At 36.0% G+C, this 27,943-nt stretch overlaps 1 protein-coding gene across 9 annotated transcripts in view; it reads left to right on the top strand.

Moving 5' to 3' along the window:
* Nucleotides 1-27,943, top strand: part of Ptprc (protein tyrosine phosphatase receptor type C) — a 115,126-nt gene that overhangs the window by 48,832 nt on the left and 38,351 nt on the right. For 2 of the 9 annotated variants that reach the window (XM_074048693.1, XM_020154006.2), the window contains exons 3-12: nt 2,498-2,524; nt 5,981-6,166; nt 8,916-9,011; nt 11,497-11,640; nt 12,588-12,662; nt 13,876-13,902; nt 14,624-14,836; nt 17,068-17,199; nt 18,415-18,561; nt 24,117-24,233. In XM_074048693.1, the coding sequence (XP_073904794.1) occupies nt 2,498-2,524; nt 5,981-6,166; nt 8,916-9,011; nt 11,497-11,640; nt 12,588-12,662; nt 13,876-13,902; nt 14,624-14,836; nt 17,068-17,199; nt 18,415-18,561; nt 24,117-24,233 (1,164 nt within the window). The remainder of the gene's footprint in view (nt 1-2,497; nt 2,525-5,980; nt 6,167-8,915; nt 9,012-11,496; nt 11,641-12,587; nt 12,663-13,875; nt 13,903-14,623; nt 14,837-17,067; nt 17,200-18,414; nt 18,562-24,116; nt 24,234-27,943) is intronic. The other 7 variants (XM_074048694.1, XM_074048696.1, XM_020154008.2 and 4 more) reach the window with 7 other exon arrangements.

Here is a 27,943-nt window from a genome sequence, read left to right as displayed (position 1 = left end):
TGCAACTTGAGTATTTTAAGTTTGGTGATATGCCATATTTCTTTCAATGACCATTTTTTCCATTTCATTTCAGTTTAAACATTAGTTTACTGCTATACTAATACTTTATTTTTTCTTATTACTTCTTTTGTAAATCCATACAATTATAAGAACATGCTTTAGAACAGAGTAAGAATGAATTGAAGGACAGGAAAAGCTATTAAGAGGAAAATTAAAGCAACTATATTTTAAATTGAATAGAAAGATATATGGTGAGTAAACGAGAAGAGACAAATTTGCAAATAGCATATACTAAACTCAGAGTAGTTGTACGTCAATTTAGTAATGTTTCAGTCAGCAATGAGCCTCATGTACAACTGTGGTCCCATAAAAGTCTCACCTGGTGACATTGTAGCCATCTTATATTGTGAAAGTACACTTTATGATGTTTGCACAATGACAAAATCACCTAATGATGCATGTCTCAGAACATAAGCCCATTGTTAAGTGATGCATGACTGTACTGAGGTATGAATGATTAAGAAGTGTAAGAAAATATATTTTAATAATTGTATATCACTAATCATTATACAAATACATACATTTTATTCTAATTTAAAATAAAAGTAAAGTATATTCCCAAAACTAATCCAGAGAATGTTCACGAAGAGTCTTGGGTTATAAGCCACCTGATGGCCCCTCTGAGGGGGGAAATTTTTTTCAGATCAGTTTGTCCTCAGCGACTAAAGCTTGAAGGCAGGAAGACAAACCCCTCTTCCTTTTCACGCTTGAGTCCTCTTCTCAGTCTCACTTTGCTGTCATTTGGGAAAAAACTTGTATTGTCTCCATAGTCATTTTGTAAGATGGGGGATGAAAGCATATCTCAATTCACCATAGATTGAATCCAGTTCCAATCACTCCAACAAAGCTGCTCTTTACCCTCCTTGCACACGTGTCATCAACTCAGTTGCCCATGTCAACTCCTATATTATCTGACTTTTTTTTTTTTTTGCAACACCTTTGGCTCTTAACTCTTGTTCAGTTTCCCTCCTATGAAAGTCTTCTTTTTAAAACTCATTTAACTTCAGGATTCTGTTTTGCACACTCCTCTTTTATACAGCCTGGGGATCTCCTTCTCCATAGTTGTCATACCCATGTATAATTAATCTACAGCCTGAGCTCAAATGTACATCCTGACCTCCAGCCTCTACATCCAAATGCTACTGACCAATCTTAAGAGGAATCTCAAGCATGTCAAATTCTCATCTTTCACCTGCCTCATTTTTTTTTTACTTCAGCGAAAATTTCCATGATCTGCCTACTGCAATTCACCAGTTTGCTAAGCTGTTAATATGAATATTTTCTTTACTAGTCATTTTCCCCTATCCTCACTTCCAAAGTTTTGCAAAGCTCCAATGACTATATCCTAAATGTTTCATGGACCCTTTTCTTCTTTCATCTTTCTTTTAGGAAAGCTTTTCTTCGTGGGGGGTATCATCTCTCTCTCTTGCTTTCCTATAATTCTGTGACTTTTCTTCCCCTAGCTTTATCTTCTGCCAACCCCTTTTCCATTTCACAAGAGACTGATCTGAAATTCCGATGTTTCTCCATTAGACTTCCCCTTAATGACATCACTCTAGTGGCTATCTAAAGACCATGTGATAAGCCCCACATTCTTATTCCTCTAGGACAAAGCTAGCTGCTCATGTTCCTTTAGGTCATAACTTAAATACATCCAAGAAGCCCTTCTCCACTTCTCCACCAGCCAGCCACTAACCTAGGAATCTAAATAAAATGGTCCTCTTACATTTTTCTAGAGCACATTCTGTCTCACTTGTCATATTGTATGGATTTGTTTTTGACTACAGCTCAGACTGAACAGCTGATTGAGGGCAGGTACTTTCCATAAACTGGTCATAATGTATTCCTACCCCACAGCATAATGTCTAGCATACAGCAAGTACTCAATAAATAATCATTATCTAACTAAATGCATACATCTCAGAAAAAATCTTTCCCAAAGTCTTCCCAAAGACTTTCACACCCTGAGAATCAACCCTAAATAGCTCTCTTTTGTTCTATCATCTTTCTTATTTTGCCTGGGAATTCAAAAAGCCATAACATAAATTTAACATACTTGGGCTTTGTAAATATGACAGTAAGAGAGAGAATATAAAGCCAGGAATGGTGGACACACCTGTAATGCCAGTACTGGAGAGACTGAGGTAGGAGGCTCCCAAGTTCTTGGCAGCCTGGGAAACAGAGGGAAATTTTGTCTCAAAAAAAAAAAGAAAAGAGAGGGCGGTATAATATAGTTTCACTGAGGTAAAGAGTACTGAAAATTCTTACTGTAAATATTCTAACATAGACATGACATATAGAAAAATATGACTTACATGTATGTAAAAATATATATAAATATGTCAGAAACTTTCTAAAAGGTTTCTTTTTAAAGATATGAAATTTCTTTTTCTAATGTATGAAACTTTCTAAGAGATTTTTTTCCCCTTTTTTATAGGACAAGTCTCCATTCCTAACATATCTGGTAAGAATTAATATTTGAATTTATTTATTTGCTTTTCTTGTTGAAAAGTCATATGCTTAAGGCAGGTATAATTTTCTGTTGATTAATCAAAAAATGATTTTTAAGTATAAATGTTATAATCTGGAATCATGCTTTGTATTCACTTATTCTTAAAATTCCTGCTTAGAGCTATAAAATTTGATAGCACTTAAACATACTATTAAATTATATATATGGTATATAAACTATAATTTTAAAACTTGATAATAAATCATGTGGCAAGAGTCCAATCTCCTTTAAATAATTTAACACTACAAGTGAATTTAAATTATATCACAAGACTTTATGTTCCAAAATGAATTAAGCAATGATCTAAGAAAGCAGAAAGAAGCCTACACATAATCTTATGTTTACTGAAGAATAAATACATATTATACATTGGTTGTATTTATACTTTATGTATTTTAGAATTTGATATATATTATATTTTTAGCAGTTAATTATTTATACATGTAATTCCTTAAAAGCAATTTGCCTTTTTCAAAGGTATACAAAGTTTTGACAATTAAGATATCGTGAAATCATCATATTCAAATACTCCAATCACAACTGAATCAATGGCCTTAGAAAGTGTCCTAATTCTGAGATAAATAAATTTAAACACTGATGATGCTGCCAATAAATTCCTATATATTGCGTGCAAAACAACAGAGAAATTAAATTTCAGGTATTTAAAGATAAATCACATCCCTTAAATGCTACTGTTACTGAAATTGAATTGTTTCATTCTTAATTGATCATGTGGTTGACAGCATGCTTTAAGAAGGTAAGTAAGAATCATCAAGACACTTCTGATTTAATAATTATAGTACACAAGTTAAAATGAAGAACATTCTGAAAATTGGGTTATTACAGGAATTATTTTTATCTTGAAATGAAAATTCATTCCAAATGAAAACGAAATACTATGTAAATACTTGCATAAAATATTCTTGAATCTGCATAAGAAGCATATTCTTTTACTTTTTTAAAAGGTCTAATAAAATTATATAGTTTTGCAGAATGTCTGAGAGATTTTATGAAATTCATTCCTATTGAGCAGATTGATGGGTAAACAAAACCTTCTCAAATGAAATAGCATCCTCATTCATAGATGTTTAAGTCAATCTTCTTAATAGAGGAGTGATTTTTGCAGAAAGGGTATAGATATAGGGTAAATGGAGGGGCTAATGTTTAAAATGCAGGTGACTCATCCCTTTTACTGAAATTTTCCTTTGCCTCTGCTCTCTGTCATAACTCGTCTCCAAATGTTGAACTTAAGTAAGTTAAAATGGTGACCCAAAATGTAAAAGAGAATGCCTGTCTCCCAAATATTGCCGACCAGAATATAACCAGTGGAAACCAAAAGTGTCTCCAAAGCAGGGGCTCAGAATACCATAGCACTCTTGCATTGGTTGTCTGGAGTGAGTCTTCCAAAGTCTCTTTGTAATTCAAATCTAACAGGAGAGCAGGTGTGAATGATGAAGGGAGCTTTTTGAAACACTTCTCTCAGAGAAAAGTGATCCTTGGAAATCCACCAACACTAAAGTTCATTTAACCTAAAACTACCAAGTCAATTATCACCAAATCTGTAATGATGACAGTGAGTTAACATTAACGGACAAAATTTTAAGCACCTTCCTTCCCTTCCCCCTCCCTCCTTTCCTTACTTTCTTCCTTGTTTCTCTCTCTTCCACTTTTCTTTTACCTATTCTCTCTTCCTTTTATTCAATGCATAGAAAAAGAGAGAGTATATGGTTAGGCTTTTTTTAGTAGCTTATATTCATTGTACAAAATAACGGGTTTCATTATGACATCTCCATACGTGCATATACTGCACTGTGGCCAAATTCACCCTCTGCATTACCTTTTCTCCCCCCTCCTTCTTTTCCCCTTCCACATTCCTAATATCCCCCCTTTAACTTTCATGCCTTTTGCATCCCCTAAAATCCACATGTGAAAGAAAGTATTTAATACTTTCTGTGAGACTGGCTTATTTCACTTAACATGATTTGACCCTGAAGATTGTAGGTAGCCACTTGCCTGTTACTTGGTTGGTTATGTTGGCATACAATTATATGTGGAAGTTTGTTAATAACTGAATTTATTTGTCAGCTACCTGGTTATGAAATTCTTGACATTGAAGATTTTACAACTGCACTATCATTTTTGACTTCTGTAATCACAAAATAGATCTTCAGTGTTTCAAGTGCGTTAGTCTTAGGACAGGTAGATATGATTCAGATTCTTTTAATCTGTATTTAGTAAAAATTTGCTTTCTCGTCCACATTAATGAAAGAAGCTAAGATTTCTTTTTCATGTTCATTCTATTTTCTGAATTGTATATTTTGTAAGATTCCAGTTTTAGTTCTTAATTTTTTTCTGGTCTTTTCCTCACCCTTTTGATTAGTTGAATATTTAAAACAACATTTTGCTATTCAAATAAGTTAACACACATTGAGTACAGAAAATTTAGAAAAAATACAACTGTATAACTTCAGAAATCATGTGGATTAAAAAAAACAAATTTTGTGTTTGCCTTGTTGTTTCACAAAGACATAAACGTTTTCAGTAAAAGATCATGAAAAATTTAGAGCAATACTTGGTGCTAATTTGCTCTGCTGAAAACTTTGACTGTCTATATACCCTTACCAACTGAGCAGGTGTCATTTCACGACCATTCGGTCGCATTTTCACCCATTCAATGTGCATTTGAACTTGGAAAATGTTCAGTACCTTCTACCATGTCTCAAGTTAAAGACATTTTGACATTTTTGAAAACGTGGGTCCTTTGTGTACCTGTTTGGGAGTTTTGTTTTCCTGTACTTTCCCCAAATTCCTCTTGCTTAGTTTGTATTCTATTTATTCATTTTTTTAAAAATCTGTGTGCATACAGAACTTTTCTTTGAGACAGAGTCTTGAACTTGAGATCCTCCTGCCTCAGGCTCCCTCGTGCTGAGAGTACAGACATGCACCACCATGCCCACTTTATCTAGAACTTTCTTCTTTCCTTTCTTTTTCATGGAATACTAGCTCTCCTAATAGCTTCTAAAGTCTCTTTTAACATCTTTATTAATTGGAATTTATCCTTCTGCACCCAACTCCAAACTCAATAATCAACTGAGACTAGAAGAGAGCAGTTTTTAAGTCCCTTTTCCCATCTTTACCTTCAGCTACTATTCTGTGTTCTTACTGATTCTGTGCTTGCACATAACATTTTCATATGTGCATATTTTAGCTGTATATATACATTTACAAATCTATGCACACCATATATGTATTCATCTCTATCTCCGTCTACACATTTACGGTGTGTCACAATGAATGGTGTGTGTGAGTGCATGGACACACATACACACGATGGTGGACTGGAGAATATACACTCTGGATGTGATATATGCATTTATTTTCTCATTTTTCCCTCTCCTATTAATATAGCAGGACTGACCACAGCAGAGAAGCCTCCAAGTGACCCCTTACCTGCTCGCACCACCGCATTCTCACTCACAAGCATCTCTGAACGAGAAAATGGCTCCTCAGAGACCGCATCTCCTCCTGGTCCAGGTGACCAGCCAACCCCAGCCTCCCTGGACTCTTTGGATGGTGCTAGTGTTCTTGTGACAGGTTGGCAGAAATGCTCTTAACTAAGTGGTATTAGGGCAAACCTATCTTTTTTAAAAATTCTAAAGTGATTGAAATAATCTTTCTTTTAAAATTGTGTGTGGAATTTCTAAGCATGTGACTTTATTTGTGTGAATAAAGTACAGGAAATATTAGGTGTCTCTGAAAACTAGTAGGTTAAAATAATGCATGAATGTTGCTGGGGAGAGGGGAAGGGATGGAGGAGAGATTCCCAGAGTAAAATCGGGAGGGGGATTTTCCTCCTGTCCCGTGGTGTTTCCACATTCTGCTTTCCTGGTGGCTGTGACATCACTCCACCCTGCACAGGTCAGAGTCCCTTACTTCAGGGCTGTCAGTCCTGTCCTTCTGCACGGGTTTCCTAAAGTGGAAAGTTCCCATTTTTTTCTTCCATGCCAGGTTCGCATGATCAGGAAATGATTGAAGAGACATTTACTTTTAAATTTCCATGCTGAGAATTGGTAGCTTGATAGCTTGGTTATGTTCTGTGGATTTCTTCCAGAGAAATTTGCATTATTTAAATTTCTTAAAATATAAATTAAAGCCATGAGACCAAATAGTGGAATTTAAGGTAATGTAGCTAAGTTCATAGGAAAATATCAGATTGCCATGGGAGATGTTCTTCCTAGGAAGACCACAGATGCTCCTTGATTGTTGCTGTATCAGTGACCTCAGCTCACTTTATGTTCAGTATTAGGCCTGGCCTTGTGTACACAATGTGTAAATCTACCCACATGAAGGTCATCCAGGCTATTCTGAAATAACCTGCTATGATGCCATTTTCCTAGGCAAACAGGTTTCAGACATACTCTGACAAGAGACTAAGCCCTCTGACCACTGACCAATGTCCGTTTTCCTAGTCTGGAAATAATCATGAAGGACACCAGTACAATACTGATGAAGTTTGTACTGGCAATTAACTCCCTGGGCAATGCTGTGTTTTTGCATTACAGGAATGTGTAGTTCATCTTTACTCAATTCTTCCCTGCCACCGCAGCACAGTAGTGGCTTAGAATCTATCAATCGTCTGAACTTGGTTCCCAAAGTTTGACAGAAGGAATGTAAGGATGGAAGTGCTGTTGCTAGAAACTTCCACACTGAGCAAAGCGATTGCCTGCATTGTGGTACACACGTTCCCATTTTGTAGTTTTCACTTCACGTTACACAAACACACACATGCCACATTCCTAATTCTTTAGTCACACAAATTATCTTTTACCTGAACAGATTAAAGCCATAGATTTGCAGTTGAAGCACATAAGGAAAAGGTTTAAAGTGGAATGCACTGGAAATAAGGATGAATAATTTTAAAATACTGACTCTGGTACAATTTGATGGTGGAATTTGCTTGGTAATTTCTTACGTTTTCAAATAAAGAGCACATTTTCTTTTCTAGCAAACAATCTTGCTATCAAGTGATATTCCCATAGCCTGCCTGGACACCTACGTGTGTTAGTTAATTTAGGGTTATGTTGCTTACTGATATACTTAGGGGAAAATCCTTGCTTTTGCTTTTTTAAAGATATATACCTTTCAAGGCTGTTCTTATTTTTTTTAATGATTATATTAAGAGTCTACATGTATAAAACCAAACTTAAGCACTGAGCATTATTTTTACAAAAGTGTTTGTATGTAGCAAAGGATTTTTATGTAGAAGTATTTATTGTCTGTATATATACACACATAAACATATACTTGATATTCACTTTACACACACAATGAAAGCACTATATTTTCAAGTCCTCTTCCTCAAATATACAACTTTAACCACTATTGTCTGTCTCAAGGCCCTTGGCGTATGACTCTGTGACTGAGTGTGAGCATGAGTGTGTACACACACATGACTGTTTCCATACTTTCCCTAACGCTAGATATTATTAATCTGTTAAAACTGCCAGTGTGGTAGCTAAAAATACCTCACATTGATTTGCATGTCTGTAACTTTCCATAATGACTCTTTTCATATACTTTTCTGCCATTGTATATATTTGTTAGATGTCTGCTACATTGCTTGTCTTTTTTCCCTTTTTGTGCTACCAGGGTTTGAATTCAGGGTCTTGCTATTTGGTAGGCAGGTGCTCTACGATGCCTCCACACTTTTTGGTTTTAGTACTTTTTCAGGTTGGGCCTCCTGTTTTCACTGCCTGGCCTCAGATCCTGATCCTCTTACCCATGTCTCCTGCATAGTAGGATTACGGCTGTGAATCATCATGCCTTGCTTGTCTGTTGAAATGGGTTCTCACTAACTTCTTGCCCAGGCAGGTTTTGAGTGGCAATCCTCCTGATCTCTGCCTCTGCCTCTGGAGTGGCTGGAATTACAGTCATGAGGCACTGTGCCAGGCCACTTATCCATTTTTCTATTTCTTCTTCATGATCTGTAAGAGATATTAGTACATTGAAGGATTTCTTTCTTATTCTGTCTACAAAGAAGTGTCCCAACTTATAGTTTGTAGAGTTAATGGTGAATTCAAAAAGCTTACAGTGATTTGGAAGTCAAGAATCAGACTGGAAAATGCGTATCCTCTGAGGCTGTGTGCAGCCCAGGGAGGTCAGAGGAATTTGCAAACTAGGAACCCAGGTGCTGCCTGGTTCCCGAACTTGAATATCTTAATAGAGTGGGTCATTTCACAGTTTGGCAAACTGTAATAGCAATTTGCTCCTTTTTAAGTCTTAGTTCATACATATCATCTGCAGCAGAGAACGTTTGGTGTAACCATCTCACTTTCTTACCCAGGTGTCACATCCACACAGCCGACCCCTGCTGGAGGAGCTGACACTCAGACACTCAGCGTCAAGGCTGACCTTACTGCACTCATGCCTGATGCATCAGGTTTGGGGACCTTTAGATTTCTGCAAATACCAGAGTCCGCGACAGTTGCCTGTGTTTAAGAATGGCAGGGGGAAATTCAGTCACTAGTTCGATGTGTAGCATGTGGGAGTTGATAAGTTTGAAATTTCATAGGTACCCTTACCATTACGATGGTTCTAACAGACAGCAAAAAAATAATGAGAATTGAACCTACAGCATGCTCACAAGGAAGCAGTTATTCAGGATACCACATATTTCTTTATATTTTTGGCAGCTACTATTGAAAAGTAAAAACTTCTTCTTGTTAGTAATAAAAAGTACTTTGTATGAATCTTTATCCTAAGACATGGAACCAGCAAACACCAGTCAAGAAGAAGCGAGTCCTTACAATCAGGGAACAACACTGAAAGATCTAGAACACAATGAAATTGTCACTTAAGGAATGAGACAAAAAAAAAGCAGATACTCATATTGCCCTTTCAGACATCACAATCCTCAGTTCAGTATCTCTGTTCTTCTAACAATAATGTAAAATATTCTCTCCTTGTCTTTCCAAAATCAATGTCAAAGTCATTTCCTGGGCACTGTCTATGCAGGAAAAACAAGTTTGTCCTTTCTCAGGTCTTTAGTCTACAAAATTACATATATAAATTCAGTGAGCTGAGCACTCAGGAGTAAAAGATGTAAGTGGGAGGCCCCATGGGAGGCGGAAAGTGGTCTTGCTTTAGGTTTGAATCAAACAGGCAAATCAAGCACATCAAATAGGATAATTATTATGGTGATGTACTGGTGCCTTTCTCTTGGCTTGAAAATCATTACAGGCAATCCATACATTTAAACAGCTAGAAGAAGAGCTACTCTCTCCTCTGGCCACCTGCCACCTACCACTGGAACCATAGGAAGGAGATTTGGTGCTTTTAGCAAATCCATAGATTCAGAAGTTGTGAATGGAAAGAAGCTGTAAAATAATCAAGGAGGACTGACTCCTGGGGGATAGTTGTCATACAATCTAGTCTGCTCTCCTCTGACCCAAGAATTCTTCATGACACAGTGGCTGATTCCACTAATTAAAGATCTATTAAAATTAATCCACCTAATTAAAATTGTAAATACCCCCTCTTAAACTCTGGCTGAGCTTACCTCCTTGACATGGGAAAGGTAGCTTTCTAATGAAGAGGGAAGACAGAGAATCTGGAGAGGTGAGAGCGGGTGGGGGGCGGGAAGGGGGGCTCAGGACAGCATGGGGCTGAGGTGAGGCTTGGGAGGGAGAGCTGACGAACTGATGCTTACTTTCCTCCTGCTATTTTGGGGCTTAGTTAAATTTGGGTGTTTAATAAATTTGGGTGGAAGGCGAGTTGACCACTCAAGCACGGTTGGGAAGGAAGTGTGTTCCAATTCAAAAGCAAGAATATGTTAAATTCTGGACTCAATCCATCTGCAATTGGGAAATGCCTGCATACTCACGTCAAAGGCATCTGGACAGCATGCATGTGTCACTGAGGTAACACAGAACCTGACTGCACATGGAAGACGTCCTTACCACTGACCTGGTGACACCAGGGGTCTTGACAGTGAAACCACCCAACAGGCTCTAGAGTAGGGGCCAGCTCATAATTCTTTTGCTTTTTCCATGGCAACTGTCATCGTGCTAGTCATCTGGTAGGGACCCACCCAACGAATATACACGAATTACCCGTGCTGTAATTCTGGGTATGATGTCTGGGGGCTGACATAGCATTCATTACATGCTTTGAAGCTTGACATAAAAAAAAAAACTTACCCAAATTCAATGTGCAGCTTTCTCAGCTCCAACACTAGATTCTACATCAATTAATTCATGTATGATTAGAAAATAAGGGAAATAATGGCAGCATAATGTGAAGTTTGTGGGTTCCAAACCAGTTTGATTTTTTTTTTCCTGATAAGGGAACATATATAGTGAAAGTAACCTTTAGCCAGAAAGAAAAGAACTCTGAGCTCAGGTACTGCAAGGCAGCATTGCGCTCTATTTTAAGAAAATTAAAACTGAGCACTTGCACACAGGGATACCACCCCAGGGAGTTGCCCTATAGGCTCTCAGTAAGCAAGGTGCTACTTCCTTCTAGACTTTTTACACTCAGAGCTCCACGGTTTCAGTGCCACCAAAACAACATCCTTCTCTCTCTTCTGATGTATTTTTAATATTGCCTCAGGCAGCCCTCAGCCAGGAGGCTTGGACTCCTTGGGCTGTCCAAGCTATTTCTCTAGGTCCCTACTAGTTTTTTTTTAATGTGTTGTTGGATAAAAAAGCTGCACAGGTTTCCAGTTATTTGCCCATAAATCCATGTTTCCCATAAGCCCTGGTATTTTTAGGAGTTTTGCCAAATGCATACATTATGGTCTAGCAGATATGCTGGGTTGCTTCTTGCTCTTCTTCAGCTTTAATAATCAGTTTTATGTTGGTCATCTGGTCACTGCCTTGTGTGGCAGGATGGAGTGACAGTGCTGGTGGCCCTTCTGATTTCAGGTGTCCCAGGAGAGAGGAGTCCAGCCACCACCTTTCCTGCAGACACAGCCTTCAGCTCAACAACCTCCCTCAGCCCTACACACAACAGCTCTGCTGCCTTACCTGCACGCACCTCCACCATCAGCACTGCAGATAATTCCTCAGGTCTGCCCAGCAGTCAACAGATGCTCCAGGACATGGAAGCTCAAAACTTGAATGCAGCTCTATTCTTTTACACTGTATATATGTCTCTAGGTGGTGATTCTGGGATTCTAACTCAGAATCTTGTACTTGAGCTATATCACCCATCCTTTGCTGCTGGAATTTGTTTTTCAGATATTTTAGCTGGGGCTGGCCTCGGACCATAATCCTCCTACCTCCACTTTCTGGATAGCTGGAGTTACAGGCATGAACCACCATGCCTGGCTTGTTTTACTTCAAATACTATTTGCTGTTTTCTCATTTTACAACCCTTCACATCTTGATACTAAATTTGACAAAAAGAAACTTATCAGGAAAGCTATTCCTGATCAAAATTTATTTTCTATTAACATTTTAAACTTCATGGCAAGAAGGATGGGTTATATTAATGCCATATACCTCTGGGATCAAGTTTAGCTTCATTTTCTAGTTGATTTTACAAGTTACTAGACCTGAGTATCAATTCTCTCTTCTGAAAAAATGAATGTAAAAATGCTCATTTAGTAAGCTTGATGTAAGGACTGAACATGCACAAAGTCTGGTATACGATGGATATTACAAAACAGTCCAGTGCCCTGATTAGTATCCTAAGTTAGGAAGGCCGTAATTCAAAGGGAAATGAATGGTTTGAGGAAGACTGCTTATCAGGTAAGAAATTTAAAAGGGAGTGAAGAGTTTTCCTTTAACTTGTATGATACTAAATTCGAATTTAAAATAGTAATTGTCTGAAAGGGCTAGTTGTAGATAAATCTCCGGTTCAGTTTATTATTTTTAAAATAAGGAAGCATCAATTCTAACAAGTATCCTTTGAGTGAAGATCCAATTAGGCAATTACCTGTGCTACAGTATTTCCACTGCCCCTCCATATGGCAAGCTCATTAACTTGTATTCTTCTGTTCATTTCTTTGCAGATTCCAACCTTATATCCATTGCACCATCCAATCAGAGCTCTACAACAGACACTGTCACTCCAATCACAACAATAGGTGACAACCTTACCCTCAGTCATGCATTCACAGGCCACCTGTGCTGGGATGTGCTCACAGGGGCTTCTACCTGCTCTACCCAGGGCTGCTTTCTTTGAGAAGTTGCATCCATTTCTCTAATCTTAAGGGCCATGAAACAGCAGTTAGATATTTCCCTATTTAGCAGTGCTACAACTAATGCCTCCAGGATATGTTACTGTGTTGATCACCATACTTTGGCAGTCGTATCCTGCAGGAGTTGGGTGTTTTATGAAGATGTGTGAGAAATAGCCAAGTCTATTAGAACTTCTTTCCTTAAGAGCAGGTTTAGGTGTTAGTGTGAAAAAGAGTAACTCTCTGTAAGGAGCCCTCCTTTCCAGTGATGGGTAACAGAGGGAGGTCGCACCTTCAGTGTGGCAATGAGGGGCATAAAGGAAAAGAAAGTGCTCCCAGGAAGGGCTGCAGCAGTGGTGGTATCTGTGGGTCAGTCATGGCAGAACCTGCCAGCTCCACATTCTCCCCAACTTCTCCAACACTCAGAGAAGATCAGTAGAAATCCGTTCTCCACAGACCGCATTTCCTCATAATCCTTCAGAAAAGACACGACCCAGTGTGTTGAGAGAGAAATTTATTACCGTGAACCTAGTGTATGTGTGAAGAGCCAAAGTAAAACTAGACAGCAAAGTTACCCTTACCTATTTTTCCCTTAAAAAGTATAAACTTCACTCTGAAGGGGTTATAGTTGTAAAAATCCAGTTGGAAATTAGTAGAGAGGAGAAAGATTACATTTTTGGCAATGTGGCTCTTCAGCCACAATGTCACTATCAAAGATATATACCAAAAAGTCTTAATATTATTATCACAATTGTGTTTGTTGGAAGATGTTTTTGTAGAACTAACTCATTATAGCATTTGTAGTTTAAAGACCAAAACATGGCAGTAAGGTATCAGATAATAAAACCTATCAAATACCAAAAAAAGAGGGAGGAGACGGGGGTTAAAAAAAATAATAAGTGGGTAAAGTTGTTCAAAGTAGTTTGCATGTTTATATGAATTATCACAGAGAACCTCCCTGTACTATTAATTTATGCTAATAAAAAATACTAAAAATCATGGTACTGAGCAAATCGCATTACATGTTAAGCCTAACTAGATAGAATTTACCCCAAATGAGTAATAGCGTAAATATTCTAAAGCAAAATTTTAATTAATTTGTCTCATTTTTCTCTTACAGTTGCTGCTGTACCTAAGAAAAGATGTGGTGAGTTTCTAAGAGCTGATTATACTTGACTTGGTTTTGTTTTTCTAGTGTTTGAGACAGACAGTGTGCTAAACCTAACGAGGGCTTCAAGATTTGTAAAATAAAAGTAGGTGAATAAATTAATAGTTGTTGAAAAAGATATTTTTACCAGCCTGTAGACATTGTTGACACTAAACGAAGGTGTTTAGGAATAGTTTATTGTCATGAATAATAATTTTATATAAGTAAAGGATTGAAAGAAGGCCTATGGTCTCTGAATAATTAATGTACCAGATATTTGGAGAAATGGGCAACTTCAACCTACATTTTAAAACACACGGGAAAGCAAGAAAAGGAAATTTGTCAGATGTATGATTCATTTGGGAATTGATTCAAAAAATAACTCTTGGGCTCTCACTAATAGTACTGCTATGAATGGATCTGAATTTATAATAACGCTCAAAACAGAGTGGACTTGGTGGTCATGGAATGTGTAATCCACTTAGGAAGACAAACACGAGCCCAATAACCATCAGAATAGAAATGCACAAATGGGGATCCTCAATAAGAAAGAAAACTATGAATGAATGACATGGAGGCATCTAATATACTTCCATCATTCATGTCCTTGGGGTTTTTTTTTTAGTGATTTGACATTTAAAAAGTATGTTAAGACATTTCTCATTAATACAGTTTTAATCATTCCATATAAAGGATAATCCTCACTTTTGTTATCTTTCAGAGGAAAAATATAACATGATCTCTGTGAAGTACATATATGACAATAAGTCTAAATTATATGATGTAAAGCTAGATTATCATGGAGAGGAGCCATGTCAAACTACAGATTGTACCAGCATGCTACAAGGACTAAATGAATGCTCAACAAAATCTATTAATGTATCTCACCCTTCTTGTGAGCCACCTAAAATTTTAGAATTACATGTACCACCAGGTAAATATAAATTTATTTCTACTTCTATTTCAGAATCAGTACAGTTCCATGTGTGTGTGCTAGTGGTTCAGAAGCTCTTAAGAGAAGAGTGTGTGTGGAGGGTCAGCAGTTGGGTGACTGTTCTGCTCTCCTTAACTAGTAAAAGTTATGAAGCAACATAAGCCTTCTCTTTCTATCTTTTTAGTCTCTTTATTTTTCAAAGAGGTTCATGTAGAGCAGGTCTAACATTTTACAGAGTGATTAAATAGAAGCTTCATCTTTTTCTCTTCTATTTAGTTCTACATAAATAGTACATACTACATATATAATATATAGCATATGTATATATATTGTCTAATATATTATATAATATTTTTATGTTATTACATATAGTTATACATCTAAAAGGACAAATGACTATGTATATATATATTTTACATGTACTTATACATGTTATACATGTAATTTATATAATATACATGTGCATGTTTTTACACATATATATAAATGGAGATATATATATATATATATATATATATATATATATATAGCTATTTGTCCTTGATGTTTTTGGAAAGAACTAAAACACTTTTGCCAAAATGGAGGATTTACGGTCACATTAAGATCTAGCTGGCCCTGATAACACTTGTTCCTTCCTATTATTGCCTATACTCTCTTCAACAAAATTAGAGATAAGGGCAAATAGTTCCTGCTGGGTATTGAGGGGGTGGTGGGGAGGGGGAGGGGGTGGAGTGGGTGGTAAGGGAGGGGGTGGGGGCAGGGGAGAGAAATGACCCAAGCCTTGTGTGCACATATGAATAATAAAACAAACAAACAAACAAAAGATCTAGCTGGTTTTGCCAACTCAGCCACTGTTGGGAAAGAGAAGGGACTGAAGGTATTAACTGCCTCTGCCCAGGGACAAAAGCATTTGAGGTAGCATCTAGCAAAATACATTTTGAAAAAGGGATTCAGAGTCTGTGTGATTGTTTAAAATAGCTCACATCATTTGATAATTCAAGGTTATTTGGGAATTTGTTGACATCTAATTACGTTAAAATCTGTTGTGTTTTGAAACATATCTGTTTAATTTATTCATTTTTCCTAAATACTACTGAGATAAGTCGTCACTTGAAAACATAAGATGACATTATCTTTTAAAATGCTTTTTCCAAGAGGGAGATTGCTAATCATTTAATTTAAAATAAGAATTAGCAAAAAATGAACATATATATAAGAAAACAAAATGGAATGGTCCTAAATGTGAAAAATTTCTCTTTTATCTAGCTGAGTGTCATTTATAAAGGTAGCATACATTCTAAATGAAACACTATTGAAGTGCATAGTGTTAAAATAATAAAGTGTTCTCTGTAATGAATGTGAATCTTCTTTCTTTCATTACATTTTTTAATTAGTGTATATTTGTTGTATTGTGGGATTCATCGTGACAATTCCAAACAGGCTTATATTGTACATTGGTTACTCCCACTGTCTCTCCCCCTCAATCCCCTCCCCGCCACACTTAAAACTATTGCAAGAGGTTTCTTTGATCTATTTCATATAAATATATGAAGTTCATTAACCATATTCCTTCACCTTAATCTTCTCCATTCCCCCTGCAACAAGTACCCCCCCACACACATACATTGTACCTATTTTACAATCCTGTCTTCCATTATTTATGTTTAAATCAATGTAAAAGGGGTTTCTCAATGTATGTTCACCGTGAGTCTACTTTACTTTGGCCCATTCAATCCCTCCCTTTATTCTCCTTTACCCTTTTACCTCCCACCCACCTCGTTTTTCAACAGCTTCCAATACATGTGCTTATATCCTCTACCTTCACAGATGTTCTCCTTTGATTGCTTCCCCAAATTCCACAGATTCCACTATTACAAACAAGTTATAGGTATGAGTTAGTGTATGATCATGTTTGTTTTGTATATGTGTTTATCTTTTGGATCAGTCTTCTAAATGAAAGATATATGACCACCCTGGACTGATCCTCACATAAAGTCTATATGCATTGAAACACCAGGTTGCACACCACAGGTTTGTACAATCATGTGTTAGGAAAACGAATAATAAAACTGAACTAAATAATCAATAAACACCAGCCCCAAGGGCTACTAGACTTTTTCAAAAGAGGTCTCAATACTTGCCAAATTCTATGTATGAGTGTAATTTCAGTAACTTTAGTTGAGAAATGATGCATATTAATCACATTCCCTATTTCTGTGTTTTCTTGACAGAGAAGGAAAAGTTCCAGTTAGTTGATTGCACACCAGATGAAATAGCAAGTACTTCCATTTGTCTAATGTGGAGAAAAGAAGAAAGCTTTACTTGTAAAATGACAAACTTTACATACACATTTCACTGTGGTGGTAAGAATATAACATTGATCAGGGAATTTTTTTCTAGATATTGTTTAACTTTTCTCTCTTTGCCTCTAACTTTTTCTTTCTGTTTTTGAATCTGTTGTAAATTTGGAGTCAAATAATTGTATTATCAATATCACTGAAACAAATTCACAAAATAGATAAATACCCTGAGAAGTAAAATTGAAAAAATAAAAGTTAATTAAAGAATTTTTTGACAATTGCTACATACCAGGTATTACTGAAGAGACTGTAAGAGAAGGGTGTTGTTAAAGAATGATACATATACTCTATTAGAAATATAAGATTATATATGGCTTCCATCAACAAAATTCATGCACAATTTCAAGAACATGTAGATAACAGGAAAACAGCAAGTATTTCTAGGAATGAATTTGGGTTTGCATTGAGAGGACCAACAAGTGAAATAGCATTTTTTAAAGTATATTTGAACTAAAGAGATGTACTCTCATAGCCCTTGGCATAAAGACATTTTCCAGGCCATCTTTTGAAAGACAGACATGTACACACACATACTCATACATGCACACAGACACATGCACACATACAAGAGGATGGAAAGTGCCATCATTTGTAATTGCCATGTTAAGGGCAAGGTGAATGGCTAGTCTGCAAGCAGCATGAGGAAAGTAAAAGTAAACACATGACGTACTGGCAACTTAAAAATGATCTATCTAGAAAATATGTTTTAGGTAAGGTCTAAATTGTAATCTCAGTATCTGAAAAGAAAATATTGAGCCAATGTTTCATTCTGTCAAGTTAGGAACACTCTCCAATTAAGTACACTTGCTGCCAGACACAATGGCTCACGTCTGTAATCCTAGCTATGAGGGAGGCTGAGATTGGGTGAATCATGGTTTAAGGTTAGCATGGGCAAATGGTTCACGGGACTCCATTTCTTTTTCTTTTCCTTTTTCTTTCTCTTTCTCTTTTTCGTTTTCTTTTTTTTTAAAGAGACTCCATTTCTTAAAAAAAAAAATAGCAAAATGGACTGGAGGTGTGGCTTAAGTGGTAGAACACCTGCTTTGTAAGTGTGTAGCCCTGTGTTCAAACCCAGATCCCACCAAAAAAAATTTTTTTATTTAGACTATTTACTAGGTTTTAATCTGATGATATAATACTATAAATATTGAATAAGAAAAGAAAGATATATTTAATATATTATTTACTGTACTCATATGCAACATTTATTTCTTTCAGATAATTCAAAGACAACACCATCTGATATGGACTTCATTCAATTAACAGGCCTTCTTCCCAAACATAATTATAGCTGTTATTCAGAAGTATTCTATGAAGGCCAAGAGTACATCAATAAGAGCAAACTTGTTGAAACAGATTTTGGGAGTGAGTATGTTACTTATATTTATATCTGAAATTGCTTTCCTTTCCAGGTGCTTATAGATTTTTTTCAGAATCACAGAAAGTGAACGATAGAGATTTACAGATAGAATTTCAAACAAAATTTTTTAGTCAGCTTTTAAAGTTGAATTTACAAGACTCAAGCTTCTCCCCATTTTGTTCAAATCATAGTTGTAGTCTGTTAAGATCATGTTGGGAACAAGAGAAATAAATACAATGCTTTGTTCTCTGATTTTCATTTCATTCCCCCTTGTGTGTATGACAGGATTCTCTTCTGTGTGTGTTCCTGCACCCTCCTCTCTATACTCTGTCCCTGATAGAAATAATACAAGCAAAGAAGCTAATAAAACACAATGGCAAATTAAATATTAATTGGAAAAAGTAATGTTATTATTAAATTGTCATCAATATAAGTACATAACTTAATAATAATGAAAAATAAAATTCCAAAAAGTTGGAAGATGGAAGAGAGAAAGAAATGAAAAATGCTAAAATTCCAGTGTCATTTAGAAGTATGAAGATTCCAATTCAATTCTGAATTTGCTAGAAAATATGTTAATTATATGTATGGTAATTTGTGAATAACCAAGAGATGTCATTGACTTCAAGCAGCAGAAGAGATGAAGCGAGAAGGAAGAAAAAGAGGATGGAGGAAGAGAAAAAGAGGGAGGGGGAATGCTAAGTAGAAAATAATACGTATATCATTATATAGTGACATTTGGAGGGAATTTTTATTGAAGGAAAGTTAGTGGAAAGTGCAAAATAAATGAAATGCAAAGATAGGAGAAAATAAAGTTTAGAGCATACCTTATTGAATGAAGGAATAAATAAAATGAATAAGAACTTATTAACACATGTAAAGAATGACTTCTGAAAAGAATAATAAAATATGCAGGCATCTATTAGAATAACCTTTTCCATGTTGAGTAAGTGAAAAATAAAGAAAAAATAGAAATTCTACAGCTCATAAAACACCTTTACTTCCAATTTGAAAAGCTTGATAAAATGTATGATTTTCTAATGGCTCTGAATTATGAGTATTTACCTAGGAAATTAGAATTAAAGCTGTACCTACTTATCTCTCTACTCATCTGTTCTCTTCCCTGCCTGTGTAGAAACCTGAAGCTTTACAAGAGCTAGGTTTGTGGCACAATCTGGAGCTCCTGCTTAGCAAGTCAAGGCTCAAGTTTCAATCCCCTTACCTAGAAAAGCAATAAAAATAAAAAGATAGCTTTACAGACAAGTTAGCTAAATATTTGAAGAACAGATAATCGTTACCCAAACCATTCCACAATTTAGAAGACATGGAAACCTATCAACTCATTTTGATATTTCTTAGGATCAGAAATAGGCCTAGAGTTAATATCATTTTGATAGGAAACTTGGCTAAAGAGTAAGTAGCTACAGGCCTGCCTTTTCTAAGCAGATAGAAGCTAATTAGCGAATGAAATACTAGCAAAGTGGGTTAAAAATAACATAACATAATTGAATAAGATTTATCCCAGTAATATAGGAATCCTTTAGCCTTAAAAATTTGAGCAATTTAATTATTTTACATGTTATTTCACTCGGGAAAGAGGGGAAGTTTTGTAAGGCAAGACTTTTTTTTCACTTTATTGTTGAGTCTCATACCATATGATTCACTCATTTAAAGCATACAGTTCAGCAGTTTTTAATATAGTCCAAAGTGATTTAGAATCAATTTTAGATAATTTTCATCACAACAAAAAGAAACCTTAGAGGAACCAGTAGTTCCTCTCCTTTCTGTTGGGATGAATTTGTCTGTTCTGCCCTTCCATGCAATGGAATCATAAAAAATGATAAAAAAATATCTTTTTATCACTGGCTTCTTTTACATAGCATAATGTTTTCGAGGAGCATCTGTATTGTAGCATATATCAATTCTTGATTTTATTACTGATTTATTCTTCTTTTATAGAGATATATGCCTTAATTTGTTTGTTGTTTCATCAGTTGAGTTACATTTAAGTTGTTATGTTTTTGACTTTTATTAATAATGGTATTATGAGCATTCCTATACAAGTGACTGTGTGGAAATGTCATCATTCCTCATGGGAATATCCCTGGGACTGTAAATTTTGAGTCAAGTGGCAACTTTATGCTCTGTCTTTTGAAGAAGTACCAATCTGTTTTCTAAATTGGATGCACAATTTTTGCATTCTCCTCAGCAAGTTTATAAGGGTGCCAGTTTCTCCACATCTTTTTCAACACTCATTATTATCTATATTTTTAATTTTAGCTATGCTAACATATGCAAAATAGTAAATCACTGTGGTTGTAGTTGCATTTTCTAATGATGGCATGCCTCCAGGTGTTTTTGGCCTTCATATGTCTTTTATTTATTCAATTCTTTTGACTATTTTTAGCTGAGTTGGAAAAGTTCTTTATATAGCTTGGACACAAGTCCTTTGTCACATACGTGATTTAAGAATGTCTCCTTCCATTCTGGGAGTAGTCTTTGTACTCTCTTCATAGATTTTGAAGAACTTAATGTTTTAAATTTGATGAAGTCCACTGTAGCTATCTCTAATTTTGTTGCCCATATTTTTGATATCATTTCTAAAACCTATTGTAAAATTCAAGGTCATGAAGATTGATTTCCACATTTTCTTCTAAGAATTTTATGGATTTAGCTTTTAAATTTAGCTATATAAATTTTACAGGTGGTGTGAGGTAAGGGCCCAATTTCACTGTTTAGCATAGGACAATCCAGTTGTCCTAACACCATTTGTTAAGCATACATTTCTTTTCCCCCATGGAATGGTCTTGCCACTCTTGTCAAAATTTAATTGAACTTTATGATAGGGTTTCTAGACTTTCAGTTTCACCTCACTGCTTTACATTCTTTTTTTGATGACAGCACTAGACTATTCATAACTGTGGCTTTGTAAGTCTTGAAATTGGAAGGTATGAGTCATTTCAATTCATTCTTCTTCTTCCAGATTATTTAGCATATAGAAAGAGGTCCTTGAAATTCCTCATGAATTTTAGTATCAACTTTTCAGTTTCTGCAAAGAATCCAGCTTGGATTCTGACAGGGCTTGCATTGAATCTATAGATTGATGTGGGGAGTATGGTCACATAACTATGTTAGTCTTCCAGTCCATCGTGAACACGGAGTGTCTTCTCATTAATTTAGATCTTCTTTAATTTATTTCCAGAATATTTCTCAGTTTTCAGATTTTGTACTTTTTGTTAAATTTATCCCTAATTTATGTCTATTCCTCCTCATAATAATATTGTTTTCTTAATTTTATTTTTAGATTGTTCATTACTAGTATATAGAAATGCAATTGATTTTTCTATATTGATCTTGTCATTTGCCACTTTGTGCAACTGACTTATTAATTATAATATTGCATATTTGAGAAAGTACACTTAAGTGATTCTAAATCCCAAATGGAAGGAAAAACTGAGGACTAAGGGGATGCTTAATTCCAGACTTCTCCATAATCTTCCAAAATCTTACAAACCACAATAAGAATCAATAAGACTACATAGAAACTATGCTGTCAGCATAACTAGAAAAAAATAATATTGGGGGGACATTAAACACAGCCTTTATAAATCAGTGTAACAAAATTGAAATCCTAGATAATCAATATTTATATTTGTTAAAAGCACAAAAGTATTTCAGTAGAGGAGAGGGATAGTAATTTCCATAAATCATCCTGACATCCTCATAGAAAAAGCGAACACCAGCCCTTTTCCATTGACAAACACAGAATTCGGTCAAAATAGCTTTTAGATCTGAAAGCTAAGATTATAAAATGTCTAATCAAAGACATAAAAGAGAAACTTTGTGCTTCTAGTGCAGGCAAAGCTTTCTTAGTAAATGAAAAGGCAGAATCATAAAACAATTGATATGTTAGACTTCATCAAAACTGAACTTTCCTCTTCTTTGAAAAGATTAATGGAAATATAAAAACAAGCTATAGATCATGAGAAAATATCCACAATTGATTTTCTGGAATATATGTAGAGCCTGTTCATCTACAAAATAAGGCATCAAATAGTCCAATTCAAAATTGAGTAAACATTTTGAATATGCACTTCACAAAAGAAGATATACAAACTACTCTTAAGCACATTAAAAGATGCTCAACACCACTAGCCAGAGATGAGAAATGTAAATCAAAGCAATAAGATAAAGTGATATGATATATGCACTAAAATGGCTAAAACTAACATTGTTGGTGAGGATGTGAAGAAATAACCCAGTAACTTTCCTCCAGATTTTTTACCAAAGTTGAAAGGATACCTCTATAAGACAAAGTAGATTCATTCTTAGTACCCCCAAAACAGGGAACAACTCAAATATCCATCAACTGTTGAATTGCAAATACAATGTGGCAGGCCTTTATAATGAAGTACTATTTCTATTAGTTGGCCATAATCAATTGTCTGAACCAATAAACTTATAAAGTGAAAACACTTATTTAGATCATGGTTCTGGAAGTTCCAGTCCAAGATTGGAGGTCCACATAGCTTTGGGCCTCTGGTGGGTCACCAAATGGCAATGGTGGAGATTATACCATGGAACAAACTCTTCACCATGTTAACTTTCAAACAAAAATAGAAGAAAATAATGGATCCCTCTATCCTATTTGAGGGCAGACCCCACTGACAAAAGGACCACAGTAGACCCTTTCCTCCCACATGTTCCAGTATCTTCCAAGAGCACCAACCTGATGACAAAGGCTTTTAAACACATGGACCTTGGGGAACATTCAACATCCAAGCAATAGCCTACTGATAAGTAGGAATGAAATAGCTATTGACATATGCAACAACAGGAATGAATATCCAGTGTTACATTAAATGCAATATGATAGATGTAAAATATTACTTATTGTTTAATTTCATTTATATGAAGTCGATAAAAAGACAAATTTAATTAACACATATGGATTAGAGGAAGTGTGGGGCTGGGCAAGGGAGCTGAATCAACTGGGAAATGGCATAGGAGTAATTGGGGAATGACAGGATTGTTCCTGTCTTGATTGTGGTAGTGGTCACATGGATATATACCCCACACAGATCACCAACCTGTACCTTAAATGGGTGCATTTTAATGTCAATTACTGCTTCAGAAACTTTATTTAAACATGGATGGCACTCTTCTTTTCAGTGTCTAATAATTACTTACTGAAAGCAATAACTACTACTCAAATAAAATCTATTCATCACTGCTACAATTGGTAGATTTTTGGCACCACATCACCTAGAAATCTCAAGATATCTGGACAGTAATATGAATGAGAGGAGCAGGTATTCTCGGCATATTCAAGTCAGAGAAGTGTTTAGGCTCCACAATGTTACTCTAGAGTGATGTACATTCTGTTAAAATACAGTATTCTAAAGCAAATTTAATTTAATAATTTCAACTGTCTTTTTCTAAACTTTGTTATTAACTCATAATTAATCAAAAAGGAGTATTGATAATGCAGGTTTGTTATATAAAGAATATTTTCATCATGTCTTCTTTTTCACATTACATATTCTTTTTGTTTTAACAGTTCCAGAAAAGCCTGAGGAGTTTAATTGTTCTGCTAGTGAAAAGGAAATAAATGTTACCTGGAGTTCCCTTCAAAACTTACCCAATGGATTTATTTTATGTAATAAGAATAATTCAGGTAATTTATATAGAACTAAATTCCAGGAATGAGAATTAAATTACAGGAATGAGGAATGAAAGTGTTAAAATTGTGGATCAAGCCACTGAGCCACAGAGGTTTCAGCACAGAAACTGTGAGGTCACCCTATTTGCTTTGGTCTCAAAACTGCTTCCATTCACAAAGGGCTTTCCAGTCCCAAACATCTCCAATATTAGTTTATCTTTATTATCTGTCTTAGTTCTTTATACTTTAAACTCCTATGCCTGGAGAAAGAAATTTTTTGATAAGTAATACTCATTTCTGTCTTGCAAATGTTATGTGGGTGATTTGCACTATTTTGAACTTATTATCCAAACCTCTAGACAAGTGAGCAAACAAAAAAGCAAACACCTTTCAAACTTATTCATGTTAATGCACGCCAAATATTGACTGAATGAAGACCAACATGGACCCAGCCACCCCCTCAGGGTAGCTCTGATTTATAATCAGACTTCTGCAGAAATTACTGTAGTCCAAAGTTGTGTATGTCTAGTTCAATTATGGAATCCTTAAGTGAGACTATTTAAATGGAGCAACATCTCCTGGGCAAGCTAAGGTATCTGAAATGTTTGTAGAAAACTCTAGGCACCAAAGGAACATCACAGAGCGGCCTCCACACCTGGGATTGCCCTCTTTCTTATCCTTAAGGTAGGCACGAAGAGAACATCACATAGAACTCCATCTCTAGGCTTAGTGGGAAAGAACCAGACAAAATTTCAAAAATTTTAAAGTAAAAAACCATTATAGCATGTTACTTCATATTTTCTACCATGTTTTTCTAGTTGTTTGAATCTTAATACAAACTACTAAAGCAAAGTTAATACAACGTGTAGTTTTCAAGTCCAATGCTATGGATGAGAAATATAAACAAGGCAAGAGGATTGGGAGTTGGAGGTGAACCTGGGCCTCAAAAACAAACAAAAAAGTAAACAATGTATTTGAGATTCTGAGAATTTCAAAAGTTAGGCTTATAAATCAGGAAAAATGGAAATTCCAGGATGATAAAACAGCAAGACAACTGATCCCCTTTGCCCCACTAGAAATCTCTTTTACAAAATCTCTTTGCCTGGCTTCTGTAGGATCATTATTTGGTTTTCTTTTCCCTTTTCATAATCTTCTGTCACCCTCTCTTGCTGCATTTCTGTTTGTACACATGCACTACAATAGTGTCATTTCTATGCCACAATATATGGTGGGAATTTAGTTGAATACTGCAGTTTTGTATTCTAAGTGGTTTTTTAAAACTGTATTGGTACGATGTTTGCATAATTAGGGGAAGCAGATATAATGATTAACTTATTAGCAGTGTGCAGCGTGAAGAGGTTGTGTATAGTTAATACAGCTCCTTCTTATTTGATGTTACTCAAATATATGGCTTTCCAAAAGCTGTACTACAAAATGAGAGAGAAGTAGAAATTGAACAATATCATCACTATCCTTTTCTCCAAAATGTATACTGGTACCTGAATCCAGCCTCCATTCCAGGACATGCACAGATTCTGCCTAAAGGGCCATTTGGAGCCCAAAATCCATTCTCTCTGATATCAGCCAAAATCAGCTACACTTGGGCTGGGCAGTGACTTATGCCTGTCATCCCTGCTGTTTGGGAGGTAGTGATAGAAGTATCATGGTTTGAGGCCAGCCTAGGCAAAAAGCTCAAGTCTATCTGAGTTTAACAGAACCAGTTAGAATGTATATAATTACTGAATAGTCTAACATGGTCAGAGGATTCACAGTCCTGTGCCGGGTATCTGCAGGGTAGAGAGCCAGGGAAAAACCAGTAACTTTTTAGTTCAAGAAGCTGAAAACTTCAGAACTAGGGGGGACCAATGATGCAGGCCCAGTCCAAGGCTCAAGGCCTGGAAGCTTCCTGGAAAGTCACTGGTACAAATCTGTGTTCAAAGGCTGAAAAGGCTGGGTCTAATATCTACAGGTAATGGCAATAGTAAAAACTACACCCACTCAAGAAGAGTTGAGCCTCTGTGCATGTGAGAGGAGTCCCCCTTCCTTCCACTTTTTATTCCAACTGGACCCCCAACCTATTGGACAGTTCTGCTCACATTCAGGACAGATCTGCCCCCCTCAGTTTGATGGCCAGTCATCTCTGGAAACACCCTAGCAGACACACACACAAGTGTGCTTTATCAATTTCCTAGGTGTATTTCAACCCAGTCAAGTTGAAAACCAAGATTAACACATGGCCTTCCAACCAAATCTTCAAGTCTTTACTCATCCGAAGTGAGCGTTCCAAATCAACTTTTGAAGCACTGTAAACAATAATTAATTACTTTTAAAAAAAAATCCCCAAATCAGAAATATCTTTGATTAAATGCATTATTCAAAAATAAAATCAACAATTTGATTTATATCAGATTGGGTAAGATAAAAGCTTCATAGAACTGTATCAATGAAATTTGTTTTGATATAGAGTGCTTGTGAGATTACATGTGCAAACGCATAAAGTTAGGTACCTAAATGGAAGCCAGGTTGATCTTGAAATAAGCACCTTGATTTGGGGGTTTTTATCCCCAAAATGTTAGGCCTTGTTCTAGAAGCCAGACTCTATATAAAGAGGTGGCCATGGATTAGAGGGTTCTGCCTGCCCTTTCTTGAGCTCCACCTGTCCTGTCTTCAAAGAGAATTCTCACTAGGAGTAGGGCAGAAATGAGCTGTAAGTTATAAATCAATTATCCCCAGCTTTGGGGTTTTCTGAGAAATAGACACTTTTAATCAGGCTAGAGCAGCTACTTGGTCACACTTACTATTTAGAACCCTATGGTGATGTAGAGCTATTCCTATCGTCTCCACCTTACATATAAGTACCTGAGACAAGAAACGACCATGTGATCTTTCCTGACACCATTCCCACAAGTCGAAGTCACATCCAGGTGCATCAGAGAAGTGAGGTCTCAAGACCCTGATAAAGCTTTGCCCTGCTGCAGGGGCTTGTCCATCATCCTCTACCCCAGACAGCGTGTTAATGGTACAGATGGAAACACGATGAAACATCAATGCTTGATTCTGTCCTGGCTTCATTCTTCTTTTCCTCTGAGGTCAGGGACAGATTGTTTGATCTCTCTGTAGCTTAGTTTTCTTATCTATAAAATCAGATGACACCAAGAGTGTTAACTGATAAGGGTGTGGTGATGGTTACAACCAATTAATTCATGCACACCCCTAAAAACATTGCTTGCAGTTTTGAGCTATTGATTACTTTTGTTGGTGATAGTATTATTATTATCACTGGATGATTGTCTAGTAACCTGCTATCTCTCTGATATTCTTTTGTCCCATCTTTTTTTTTTAATGTGTACAATTTTTTTTGTCCATTAAATAAGCATATTGTACCAGATGCCAGAAAGTGATACTGGTTTGTAGGGGAGTTTTTTTTAGGTGTGTCCCATCTTTTCTTACATCACTTGTCTACCATTATTGTCAGTGCTTAGTGATTTTTTACTTAACAAATCCTAAGTCTTTTTCCTGAATATTAAGATACAGTTAAGTAAGGTCCTACCTCTCATATACACCTTAGTCAGAATCTGCTTCTTTAGTCAGGTTTGTCCCTAAACTCAAAGCATTCCTTCTTTGTCTTCTAACCTCTTCTTTCCTACCTTAGCCTATTCAATTTCACTCCTCATTTAATGAACAGCTCAGATCCCAGGGTTAAGGTGAAGCCTCCTCTCAGTCTC

This window comes from Castor canadensis, chromosome 11 (assembly GCF_047511655.1).
Source record: "Castor canadensis chromosome 11, mCasCan1.hap1v2, whole genome shotgun sequence".
Lineage (NCBI taxonomy): Eukaryota > Metazoa > Chordata > Mammalia > Rodentia > Castoridae > Castor > Castor canadensis.
This window is presented reverse-complemented; position numbering and strand designations above follow the sequence as displayed.